Here is a 12911-nt window from a genome sequence, read left to right as displayed (position 1 = left end):
TAGGTAGAAAAGTGTGTGTGTGTGTGTGTTTACACAAGACATCTGCTAAGTCAATAATCCGAGGTTTTCTCCGTGGGTGTGTCGACTGCTGCAAGTGTCAGAGTTCGAGTCCAGAGTTCGAGTCCAGTGTTTACAGAGTTAGAGTTCGAGTCCAGAGTTCGAGTCCAGAGTTTGAGTCCAGTGTTTACAGAGTTAAAGATCGAGTCCAGAGTTCGAGTCCAGAGTTCGAGTTTGAGTCCATTGTTCACATCAGACTCTGAGGTTGGTCTCCCCGCTGCTCCTCGGCCTCTGTTAACCCTTCTGGGGCAACGTAAGCTTCAGTAACTGGTCCTTTACTTACTAAATGTAGTGATACAGAGACAAAGCTGGCAACAAACCATACCTATCATAGGAAAAATATCCCTTAAAAACTTTTAAATGCCTTAACCCTTGTGTTTTCTTCCCGTTGTTTAAATTAAAACGTTTTTCTTTGTTAAATTTTCCCTTTTTTTGACTTTTTAACACTTTTCCTGATGTTTTGTCAATTTTTTTAAACCACCTTTTCAGATATTTTAGTTTACTTTTTTTCCTACAATATTTTTAAATTACTAAAAGAAAATTGGGTTTGCATGTTGATTTCGGTCACAGAAACAACTAGAAGGGCACTCAGAGAGACCTCTAAAAATGACATGTCCTATCTCACAATATTAATGCAGTGTGAGCTTTTCCATTCGGGAACCCTTTTTTTCCCGATTATTCCGACACCGACATGAATGCAGCACAGATGTCTTATCTCGCAGAGTTACCGAAAGTGAAAACTAATTTGTGAATCTGCTTTGTGAGTCTGATCCGCTCCAAAATGTACTGGGTTCTTTCTCTGCTCATGCTACCATGCTATTGGTGCTGGCAGTAGCTCAGTCCATAGGTAGTAGAGGGTCGGTGGTTCAAGTCCACATACTGACCAAAGTATAGTGGTGTACTGGTTGCTGGAGAGGTGCCAGTTCACCTCCTGGGCACTGCTCTTGTGCAAGGCACCCAACTCCCAAATGCACGGGGCGCCTTTCCATGGGCAGCCCCCCCACTCTGACATCTCTCCATTAGTGCATGTATAGGTACTGAGCATGTGTGTGTGATAATAATGTGTGTAAATTGTAATTTCCCCTTGTGGGATTAATAAAGTGTACATTATTATTATTACTGCTATATATAACAAATTGCTTGTTGAATTTAAAACAAATAAAAGAATACAATTTCCAACATTTTTTTACTGAACATACTGAAACTTGAATATAAAAGGCAGCACTAAAAAAAACTATTATTTAAAACTGATGTTTTCTTTCAAAAAACACAAACAATCGTATATTTATATATTTTGCAGCCCTGATTTGGAGCTGTATTTCTACAAGTGCAGAATTAGCAGACCTGGCTGCAGAGCTTCAGTTAAAACTAGAAAAGTGACGTTATTTGTTTGGCTGCTGCTGCTGAAAACCTCTGCCGAGCATCCTGCCCCCTCGACAGCTGACATGTTTGTGTCCGAGTCTTTGGCTCTCTGGACTCACACAGAGTCCATTTGTTGGGCTTTCCAGCAGCAGATTGCTGTGTGTGTGCCAGGGAAATGAACAACGTGCCAAAGTGTGATTTATGGTTGTGCATATTTGTGTTCATGCAACACTATCCTTCCTTCCTCCCTCCCTCCCTCCCTCCCTCCAGTCGACATAGGAGAGATCCGGGAGCTGCGGTTGGGGAAGGGCTCCCGTGATTTTGAGCGCTATCCGGAGGAAGCCCGCAAGCTGGACAACGCCCACTGCTTCATCGTGCTCTACGGCCTGGAGTTTCGGCTCAGGACGCTCAGTGTGGCTGGTCAGTGCCTGTGTGTGTGTGTGTGTGTGTGTGTGTGTGTGTGGGTATATAATTTCGCTGCTACTGTTTTCACACTACATCCCTTTTTCATTTGACCACTACCTTTTCTGCTAACTACTCATTTAATGCCATTCTGTTTCACTCCCTCTGTCACTTTCTCCAAACACACTTTGTGTGTATGTATATACACATTTTGTGTGTATGTAAAGAGTCAAATTATGTGTTTTAGGTTGTAGAAACCTCCAGATGTGGATCTCTGAGTTGCTTTATTCACTCAACAGAAATTTTTTGAAGGACAAATATTACACATTGGGTCTCATTTTTGTAGTTTAGTCATTTTTTTACCCAGTAATAACAACATTGTAGTCAAGATTTTTTGTGAGATCTTGAGACACAGTAACGTCTCTGATGTGGATCGAGAAAAACGAGCAGTCACAAGATCAGTTATTACCCAAAGAGTAGTAGAGTGTGTGTGATACAGTATCCCTCAGGAATGAGGGATTAGTACCATCATTTACCTCCAAACTCCTGTTGTCCTCGGGTCAAATTTGGGTTTCTTTCAACCAAATTTTCCTAGAAAAACAACATGGATGGTTCTCTACAATGCATGAGATATACAAGAGAAAAAAAAGCTTAAAGCTTAAAAAAGGCGCTGAAAAAAAGACAGTCCTTGACGCAGAAGTTGAGGGTTTGATTCCGACCTGCGTCACTTTCCTGCATGTCATCCCCCCCCCCCCCTCTCTATCCCCTTTACTTTCTAATCTGTCCTGTCACTTAAGGCTTAAATACCAGAAAAAGGGATAAATACATCAGGGGGGGGGAAGCCACAAAAGTGCAAAAAAAAAGACAAAAAAATAAATATTGAAAAAAAGTTGTAATTTTAAATTTTGAACCCCAAAAAAACAGTTGCTCTATGTTCGACGGGAAGACAACACAAGGGTTAATCTGAATAACATGTTTCCAGATTTCTTTCTTTTATTCTTTGGTTTTTGTTGTGTTACGTTATCTTAAATTAACTTTCAAATAAACATTTCTTGTAGCGTTTTGTTCCCTCTTCACTTGTAATCTGACATTAGAAGGATTAGGAGTTGCCAGTCAGACATTTTGACAGTTTCCTTCCCCTCTCATGTCCTCCATTTTTTATGTCTTTGCAGCCTTCAGCGAGGAGGAGGTCAACATGTGGATCACAGGTCTCAACTGGCTGATGGTTGACACTCAGAGAGGACCCGCACCACAACAGATAGACAGGTGTGTGTGTCCGTGTGTACCACTGTTGTACGTTGTCGTAACATTTCTTATCTGTTGAGTATCAAACACTCAGCTCAGGTTGGGCTCCAAACAACTTCCAGCGTGCTCCCAGTGCAGAAACTACTAGTCAATTTATTTGAGTAGTTAATTAGCAGAAAATTCAGTTCAATATTATTTATAGTATCAATCCATAACTAGAGTTATCTCAAAACACTTTACAGATAGAGTAGGTCTAGACCACTCTCTATGATTTACAAGGACCCACAAATTCTAGTAATTCCCCCATTCACCCAATTAGTACGACAGTGGCGAGTAAAAACTCCTTTTTAGGGAGAAACCTCGACCGGACCCAGGCTCTTGGTAGGTGGTGTCTGACGGGGCCGGTTGGGGGTGTAATGAATAGTGGCAACAACAATCACAATAAAAGTAATCCGGTTGCATCAAAAAAAAAGCGCTGACCTGGATGGGAAAGGGAGGTGAGGGTCGGAGGAGAAGACAAATATTTGTTTTGGGATGAAAATATTTACCCCAGATGAATTTGCGGAGGCAATTATGGCTTTCGTGGTTCAAGGAGGAGAACAGAGCGAGGCTGTCGATATAATGTGAGCGGGATAAGTTTGGAGACGGTGAGAGGAAATAAATAGATAAATGTGTCTGTTTGTGGCCGTTGTGTAAACTGGAGACTCATCAGCTCTCACTGTGTTTGACGAATACAGACTCTTAGTTTCTATCTACTACAACCTGCTGCTTAAAGGGAAAGTCCACAGTTTTGTGGTTGTATGAGGTACTTCTCCATGTTCAGTGTGTTAGCTGCAGTAGATGGAGGTCGGCTCACTCCCAGTTTGGAGAAGCAGCCAGGAGTACCGACACGGAAGCTACGCAATGTACCGCTGTGGATGGGGACAGCAGCTAAATGCATTATAGACACTGTATAGTAAGAACGCACAATATGAGAAAAATATGTGATAAGATTGTTAAATATCACAATATTACTTTCCATAAATAAATATCAAAGTGTACGTAGTTCTGCCTTTTTGCTGCTTTCAGTATTCTGCTAACAGAAAACAAATTGCTAGTTGAATTTGTTATAATAATCACTCCTTCTTCCTCATGTTGTTTTCTTTCTCCTTCTCTCCACCCCTCCCTCTGCAGGTGGCTGAGGAAACAGTTTGAAGTCATGGACCGGAGCCACGAGGGCAGGTGGGTGACCCGCTACTAACACGCCAACACCCAGAGCTTTCACATTCGCCTGTGATGGATGCTCATTGGCTGGCCTGTCCGACGCGTTCTCACTTACAGTTCGTAAAATACCGATGCTTGGTCAGTGTCTCTCAGCGTCAGATACCAGAAACACCCGTTAGCGTCTGTATGAAACTCACATGGCAGGGCAGCAGCTTTACCGCGGTGCTGTCAGGTGACGTAGTATATGGCTGTAAAGAGAAGTATGAAAGATGGAAGATCTGGGTAAGGAGGTTGGTAGGGGGGGACGGATCGTCAAACAACCCAGTAGACCGGGTCTTGTGTCCCGTAACGGTGCCGTGTGCCACTAAGAAACACATTTTTTAACCCCACTCACAATCCAAAATCTAGGGACAGGACTGCTCCGGTGCCTTACCTTCTGCTTTCTTTGTGTTGTAATGTTAAACTCTGGTGGATTTATGGGGACTATGGTTACCTGCTCCTCAGATCTCTGCAGGGTCAACCCAGACTAGACTATAGGTCCAATCTGAGTTTCCTGTTGCACGACTAAAACTACTTTTGAACGTACACACATTCCACCAAAACAACTTCTTTACCGAGACTATTTTGCAGAAGCACCGTGGCTCCGTGCGGCGCACGGCACCGCCAACGATGATCGTGATTGGTTTAAAGAAATGCCAGTAAACCAGACCACGTTTTTCTCCAATCCCGGAATGCTGTGTGGACCAGCCAGACCAATACGAGACCGAGATCCCAAACCTAAGTGTACCGTTCTTGTGCCGCTTGTCAGTTAAACGCCCGTCCCGCCCCAGAGCGTCTAAAAGTCCCGACCAAGCGCGTCTAATATGTAACTAAAGGAGACTTTTTGCATCAATAACAAAACGCCAAAGGCACCTGACCAAGCGCCCCTTTTTGACGCGCTGGGAGTGAGAATGTGTCGGCCTGTCACAGCAGGTGGAACGTGAAGGTGAAACCAGATCCAGATGTCATCAAAGAGTGTGCTTGATCCCTTTCCTATGGGGGTCTGCCCTGACCTTAACCTGCACACATTGCACACGTTCTCTGTCTGTTTCTCTCTGGTGCTCGCGTTAATAAGTCCAGGCTTCTGTTTTGGGTGGAAGCCGCTCCAGGACAAACAGCCTGCCACCGCCTGATAAGGAGCAGGAAGTGATGCGATGGGTTGGGAGAGGGCAACTTCCTGTCTCCTGTGAAAATAGTAACAGTATCTAGACAGTGGGAAGCGGGCGGGGACGGAGGTCATTGACCCCGAATGATCCTCTCATGGCATTGACCTGGATTCTCGGTCTGCTTCTACCTGCTTTTCTTGCTTCCTTCCTCCTTCTCTTACTGACAGCTGCGTGTGTTTTGTTAATCAGTATAAGTAATTATCCATGTGCTGTTTCTCTGAGAAAGATGAAAAAAATATTCATCTTTCCTTGATTAAAAACCAAAAACAATCTCACCACATGGCCCCCCTAGTAGCTGTTCTGGAGCTTTTCATCATGTCACTTACGCTGACGGAGTTTGCCTAGTTGTCACGAAATTGTAAATGTTCACATTTTAAGGACTCTGTGGTGGCTTGAAGGTTCATCCTTTAACTTTAAACAGCTAAACCCTTTAAGCCAACATGAATGATAAAAAAAGCGGGATAAATTGGAAATTCTACAACAGCTCGGAAAAATCTACTGTTACGGAGTGTTAAATGCCTGAAATCTGCAGACGGCTACGTAATGCACCTTGTGCTGAGGTCACAATATTATTTCTCAACAAATGTAACCTCTTTCCTTCAAATGTTCCTAATGTGTCCTATAAAAGTAACTGTGAGAGTGGATTCTTTTTATTTGTTCGCCCCTAAACTGTGGAACAAACTACCTCTGGATAATAGAAAGGTATTTTTTTTAAAGAAATTAAATTAAATACCTATCTTTTTAATCTGTGGCTTTAAATTCGGACTAATGTTGTATCTTTCTTAGTTTCTGAGTGTTAAGCGATGTTTTCTATAATCAAAATCTTAATGAAAAGGTACTTGTGCATGTACAGTAACTCTTTGCAGTTGATTCGGAGGAGTTGGTGCTAAAATAACTCCAGGTTTATCCTTTAAGCCTGTGGTTTTGAAGCTTTTTTTAAATAATATTCTCCCTTTAAACCATTTTTCTTAAAGGTCCCATGGCATGAACATTTCACTTTATTAGGTTTTTATAACATTCAAATTTTGGAAAATATTTTGCAAATATTCTGCAGTCCTCCCAAGTACCCTCAGGGGTACACATACCTCCATTTGAGAAACACTGCTTTAAGCATGAGACAGAGTAGAGTAATGTTTCCCAAACTTAGGGTCGGGACCCAAAATGGGTCGCAGACCCGTTTTATTAAGTCGCCAATTGGCAGAGTAAAATGCCAACTATCAACCCGATGTGAATGAGTTTTTTTTTTGCTATACCAGTCTTTTCAGCTCAGATGCTGTGGGGATTCTCCCTCTCTCTTCTCTTATCCTAGGAGGGGATGAGAAAATGAGTTGAGAAAGGGGGGAGACACATAAAGGAGAATGGAGAACTTCTCTGTTTACTTTTTCAATGGAATAAATATACTTCATATACATTTAAATTCATGGTTTGTTCCGTCTTTTGTCCACAGTTTAAAAGTGTAGATGTTACAATGATTCATGGTGTATTTTTGTAAATTTGGGTCCCGGGGAGACACCAAATTTCTCTTTTGGGACTTGAGCTGAAAAAGTTTGGGAACCACTGGAGTAGAGTACTAGTGTGTAAATCTGTACGGAGCCTTTCCTCCGTGTCCAGGACAAGACATGTCACCGTCTAACCTCTGACCCTCGAAAGCTTTACTGTTTACTCCTCACTCAGCCTGGAAATCTAGACTCCTGACATCGACAGTAGCGCTTCAAACCATACAGCGCCATCTCCTGGTTCTGTAAATACTCTAAATGTACCTTCCCTCTCTTTTTTTTTTCCAGCATCACAGTGAAGGATGTGAAAGCTCTGCTGCCTCAGGTCAACTAGAGAGTCCCCAACATGCGCTTTCTCAAAGACAAGCTGCAGGTCAGAGCAGATCGCAGTCTGAAAGGTTTTTGTAGGTTTTCCACCTACAGCTCTTGCTAGGCGGGGGGGGGGGGGGGGGGGGGGAATCAATACAGCACAATATTGCAATATCTTAAATGGCGATCCTGTATCCATACACGGACGCCAGCTATCGATCTTCTATTATTTACAGTTGTTCTCATAAGTTTACATACCCATGCTAAAGTTGACTAAAAAGAGGAATAAAAAAACATCTTTTGGAAATTGATCTTAATGCCTTAATGTAAAAAAAAATAGTAAAATCCAACCTTTTTAAGGACACCCATTTTCTTTGTGAATGAATAATGTATTGTAAATAAATAAATGTTCTTCCTTAAAATAATGGGGGGCATAAGTATACATACCCTTATATGTATGCGTAGTATCCTGATAATAATATTTATAATAATAAAAATCTGCCTGCCAGAACATTTATTTATCTACAATACATTATTCATTCACAAAGATCATTGGTGTCCTTAAAGGGCTGCACTTTTCCTTTTTTTATTTTTTTATTAAAGCATTAAGATCAATTTCCTAAAAAAAACTTTTGTATTCCTCTTTTTAGTCAACTTTAGCGTGGGTATGTAAACTTATCAGCAAAACTGTAAAATGTGACTGTTTGCCTGTGGCACATTTGGTTTACGTTAAGAGTACATGTTTTATTTGATTGGATTTCAATTCCCCAGTTGCTAAAGGGCCTGTGCAACGTTTTCTTGTATAAGTTACATAATTGTTTAAAACCACCTGCAGTAGTCCAACAGTATGTACCTGTTTGCATTTAATTGAGGTGGACTAGTTTTTCAGATGCATGCAACATTTATGGAAGGTTTTCTGCTTGGAAAATCCTATTTTACAGCAATAACATTTCAAATAAGATGAACAAACAGAGAAATGTTACTTTATTAGATCTATATTATATATATTTAGAACTTATATGTTGATATCATTTTGAATTTGAAAAAAAAAATTGCAATATATTGCGGAATATTGCAAAATGTGTAACATCGCAGTAATATCGTATCGTGGGGGGTCTGGTGATTTCCCGCCTCTAGCTCCTGTGCCTCTTTGAATGTCGTCTCCTGGATGTTCGGATGTGACCACCACTCTGTTTTATGTCACAGTAGCTCTCCTCCTCACTGTCTTTACTCAGGAGGTGGAGGCCAGGAGCGAGCTGTCGTACCCCAACTTCTCCCAGCTCTACAGAACGCTGATGTTTGACCAACAGAAGAGTGTGAGTCACTTTTGGGTTTGCACACTCACACTGTCGTGGAAGAAGTACTCAAATCCTTTACATGCATAAAGGGAAAGGTATCACAATAGGACCGTATATAGGGTTGGGCATTGCTTGGACTAGTTCTGATTCTAATTACTGTTCTTCCTTTTGATTTTGGTTCTCATCAATTCTGATGGTCTGAGGGGTGGAGTTGAAGCGGGGCACGTCAGCCATATCAGCCATCAGATAGATGCCATTTCCCAGTAGTTGTGGAAAAATCTCCATTATGGAAAAGTACAGTTTGTGTACCTCCCAATCCCACTTCAGTACTGTATTTAAGTACTTCTACACTTGTGCCACGCGATGCTCACTCACTGTTTATGCTTCACCTTGCTCCCTCCCACCTGTCCATCACCTGGTTCCTCCCTTTCTGTTCCCAGATTATTGAGCAGCTGGAGCTCTCCTTCCCTCTGCGGTGAGTCCTTCCACTTTCACCTCCACTACCTTCTCTTCTGCTTCCTCAGTGTCCACCCCCTCGTCTTCACGTCCCCCTAACTGTTGTCCACATCTCCAGTTTCTCTTTAACACACCTAATGGAAATTCTGGATCTTTTAAAGTGGTGCTGTATGAGTTACTTCTCCATAGTCAGTGTATTAGCAGTGTATATGGAAGACATTAGTTTTCTGGTATTGTCTAAATATAGTGTACACTTAAACTGGTATAGATGTTTTATGAGTCTATAATGCATTTAGCTGCTGCCCCGTCCACAGCGGTACATTGCGTAGCTTCCGTGTCGGTACTCCTGCCTGCTTCTCCAAACTGGGAGCGAGCCGACCTCCATCTACTGCAGCTAACACACTGAACATGGAGAAGTAGCTCATACAACCACACACGTCGAAAAATCTGAACTATCCCTTTAAGAGAGATTCAGGCTTTAATGAAAGTGAACCATTTCCATCTGTTTTTGCCATTTTAATGGTACTTAAATGGTTTTTTTTCTTGGCTCTCTGGATGTGAAACATTTAACGTTATGGAACATTAACCTCTGAAAGTGGCATAAATAGAATTGGCATAGGTAATATTAGAGTAACAAGGTCAGTTGCCAGACAGACATTTGTATGTTAATGTGTCACATCTCCTCTCTCACTTCGTTGAACTTTTCTTTACCTTTCCTTCCTCGGCCGTCTGACATCTTGAAAACCGTTGTGTTCGCAGGAATGTGGACCGACCGGAGCTCTGTCAAATCTCCCTCTACGACTTCCAGAAGTTTTTACAGATGGACCAGAAGGTACGGAGCCGAGTCATCGCCCGTCAGCACAACACACAATTCAATTCTTTATTTCGGTCTCACCGGTCTATATCACTATACATATATCTACAAATATGTAAGACAACAACACAGCCAAGAAAGAAAAGTTGAAATTTGAAGTTCATAAAATCAAAGTGATTAAAACACATACAGTAATTTGTTCCAGTGTTTCCAAAAGCAAGAAGTTTACCTTGTGTCACTCTGTGGGGTCTTTTAAAGCCATTATAACAAGTTAAGCGACACATTTTTACATAACATTACTAGTCACAGACATATAGCTCGCACTTTTCCATCTTTGCAGTTTGAGAAAGATCCTGAATGCATCATTAAATGCCACCTGAAGCATTCTCATTTTTGCCTTACTAAAGTTGCACCTAAAGTGGGCTTTCAAAAAACTTTATTAATCCCACAAGGGGCAATTAGTTAAGAGAAGCTACAGACAACACACATTAACATACAGCACACAGAATCTGTATCAGAAGACCTTTATTGTGGACTGACCTCTAGCTCAGCCAGAAGAGTGTGCGCCCCATGGAGGCTGAGGCCTTGGCAGGGTCCGGTTCCAATCCGACCCTTTTGCTGCATGTCGTCCCTCCTCTCTCTCCCCTAAGCCTTTATTGTCATTGCATAGGAATGCAACGAAATTAGTTGTGGCTATCAGGTGATGCATTCTAACATCAAAAATCTTAAAAAATAAAAACACAACACAGGACATTCATTGATGTAATAATACAAGTAATGCAATATATTTTGCAATGCAGTGATGCAAGTGCTTGTGGATTGCAGTATGGCAGTGATTACTTGATTTTTTTTGGTTAAGTGTTCCGATGGCTGTAGGAAAATAAAGTCTGGTGGTCCGAGTTTTGGCAGCTTTGTAGCGTCTGCCTGACTGTAACAGTTGAAAGAGTGGATGACCAGGGTGTGAGGTGTCTTTAATGATGGTTTTTGCTGCATTGATGTAGCGTGACGTGGCGTGTTCTTCCAAGGGAGGCGGGGAGCAGCCTGCAGTCTTGATGAGCTTTTGCCGGGCCCTCTTGTCCAGCCTACATACCACACCGAGATACCGTGTATCAAACACTCTGAAAAGCTTTAACATCCTTTGTGTACATGTGGAATTTGCGTGCCAGCATATTGGCTTGTGCTCTCAGTCTGCAATGCTGCTCATTTCTTTCAGGAGTCGTGGGCGTCGGATCTGAGTCGTGTCAGAGAGTTCCTCACCGGGTACATGGGGGGGGGGCAGCAGCCTGAGCCCATGCTACAACTGGATGAGGTGAAACAAAGACAGAACTTGAATTAACTGTGCAGATTTTTGTTTTCGGCCCTATTGTCTGATCGTGTTTTGTTGTATTTCTAGTTCCTTACGTTCCTGTTCTCTAAAGAGAACTCTGTGTCCGACCCTCTTCTCTCAGCTGTTGTTGCTGATGACATGAAAAGGCCTCTGTCTCAGTACTGGATCTCCTCTTCACACAACACGTAGGTCTCAACGTTGGTGTCTCAAATCATATCTTTTTCTCAGGAGTCTCCATACTGTATACAAAGATCTTGTTATTGTACTCAAAGGAGCTCTAGGGAAATAATGGTGCTTTAAACACTGCACATTTTGAAAAGCCTGTTTATTTTCTGTCTTCTTAAGCCCAGTTTAAAAACAACGATATGTGACAAGACCCCTGCTTGCAGCAAACCGGTCTGCAGCGCTTTAAAACCTCCCGGTTCACACCAATGCGATGGGGCGGTGTATCATCCGCAATGAAACAACTCTTTGTACTTCTGGTCTCACTTCAGGCTTCCAGGCTTTTTGTGGCTAAATATGAATGTGGATAACATCAGTGATGGCGAGCTGTTTGCTAAAGTTACATTTCTAGTGATGAACCTGATTCACGGCTTATTCCTGGGCGCTCCCCCTTTTTAGTAGTTCTCTAGGGTTAGGTTACGTTCTACGTTTTATTTTTTATAGTTTGTAGCCAACTTTAGAAAATGAGTTATGCTATTGGCTGTTGAAACGGGGGACGTCCCTTACGATCTAAAACCAGCCTTTAACGCAAACCGCTCTTGACGCTCTAAAACTGTTTTGTCCCATTGCAAATCTTTGGTCTGAACTGGGCTTTAAGAGTCAAATGAAAGGATACATTTCTTCTGTGTGTCCAGTGTTAACACATAACTCAGCCTAGCCTTATGTAGCACACAAACTGGAAGCCCAAGTGGATGCCGCATCTCCAAATTTGTCTTAATCACATGTGGCGTCAGTATGTGTGTTTAACTAGAAAAAAGAAATGATTAGCAGTTAGCTGCACGTAGCAGCTTTGTATACTTTTGTTACTCAGAGCAAAGGCCCAGCTAACTCTTCTTGAGTTTAAGAATTAAATAATGAATGCTAACTGCAAAATAAAATGTGTAAATAACAGCTTTTTTTGGTTTATCAAGTTTTTTTTCTTTTGAAAAAGACTAACCTGTTTCCCCTGTTTGGTCTTTAAACCAAACCCGTCACGTTTATATTGAGCGTAATGCTGAAACAAATGACTGAACAGTAAGAAAATTTAAAAACAATACAGACTCAACGACGGAATCAACTGACCATTTTAAGCAAAGTGTTCTCTGCTTATTCCTTATCAAATGAGAGGATTTTCTCAGTTTTATACCCTTTGAAATTGCATTTTTTTTAAAGCATTTTTCTGACTCAAATGATTAAAGACGAAATAAATGACATTCTGTGATAATTATTAGTAAAGCACCACTACTCTTCTGAATTTGTTTCCATGATGTTGATCCCCCAGCTACCTGACAGGTGACCAGTTTTCCAGTGAATCCTCTCTAGAAGCCTACGCCCGCTGCCTCCGGATGGGCTGCCGCTGCATTGAACGTAAGAGTCTCCGACATTTGATCCTAACTCACAAGAAAGTGTTTGCTTTAATCAGAAGTCTACTGGGGCTTGGGCTGGGCAATACAACCATAATACAAACCCGATTCCAAAAAAGTTGGGACACTGTACAAATTGTGAATAAAAACAGAATGCAATGATGTGGAAGTT

The 12911-nt window shown here is 41.8% G+C and overlaps 1 protein-coding gene across 2 annotated transcripts in view; it reads left to right on the top strand.

Moving 5' to 3' along the window:
- Window positions 1-1731: 1731 nt before the first annotated feature.
- The window catches only part of LOC117949908 (1-phosphatidylinositol 4,5-bisphosphate phosphodiesterase gamma-1-like), a 25285-nt gene continuing 14105 nt past the window's right edge, over window positions 1732-12911 (top strand). Inside the window, exons 1-10 of one of the 2 annotated variants that reach the window (XM_034880499.1) lie at window positions 1732-1839; window positions 2994-3087; window positions 4240-4287; window positions 7259-7343; window positions 8515-8595; window positions 9018-9052; window positions 9793-9865; window positions 11061-11156; window positions 11241-11359; window positions 12658-12743. In XM_034880499.1, coding sequence (XP_034736390.1) covers window positions 7317-7343; window positions 8515-8595; window positions 9018-9052; window positions 9793-9865; window positions 11061-11156; window positions 11241-11359; window positions 12658-12743 — 517 coding nt within the window. In that variant the 5' untranslated portion in view covers window positions 1732-1839; window positions 2994-3087; window positions 4240-4287; window positions 7259-7316. Of the gene's footprint in view, window positions 1840-2993; window positions 3088-4239; window positions 4288-7258; window positions 7344-8514; window positions 8596-9017; window positions 9053-9792; window positions 9866-11060; window positions 11157-11240; window positions 11360-12657; window positions 12744-12911 lie in introns of those variants that run through there. The other variant, XM_034880500.1, reaches the window with a different exon arrangement.

The sequence above is a fragment of the Etheostoma cragini genome, chromosome 9, assembly GCF_013103735.1.
Source record: "Etheostoma cragini isolate CJK2018 chromosome 9, CSU_Ecrag_1.0, whole genome shotgun sequence".
In the NCBI taxonomy this organism is placed as follows: Eukaryota; Metazoa; Chordata; class Actinopteri; order Perciformes; family Percidae; genus Etheostoma; species Etheostoma cragini.
This window is presented reverse-complemented; position numbering and strand designations above follow the sequence as displayed.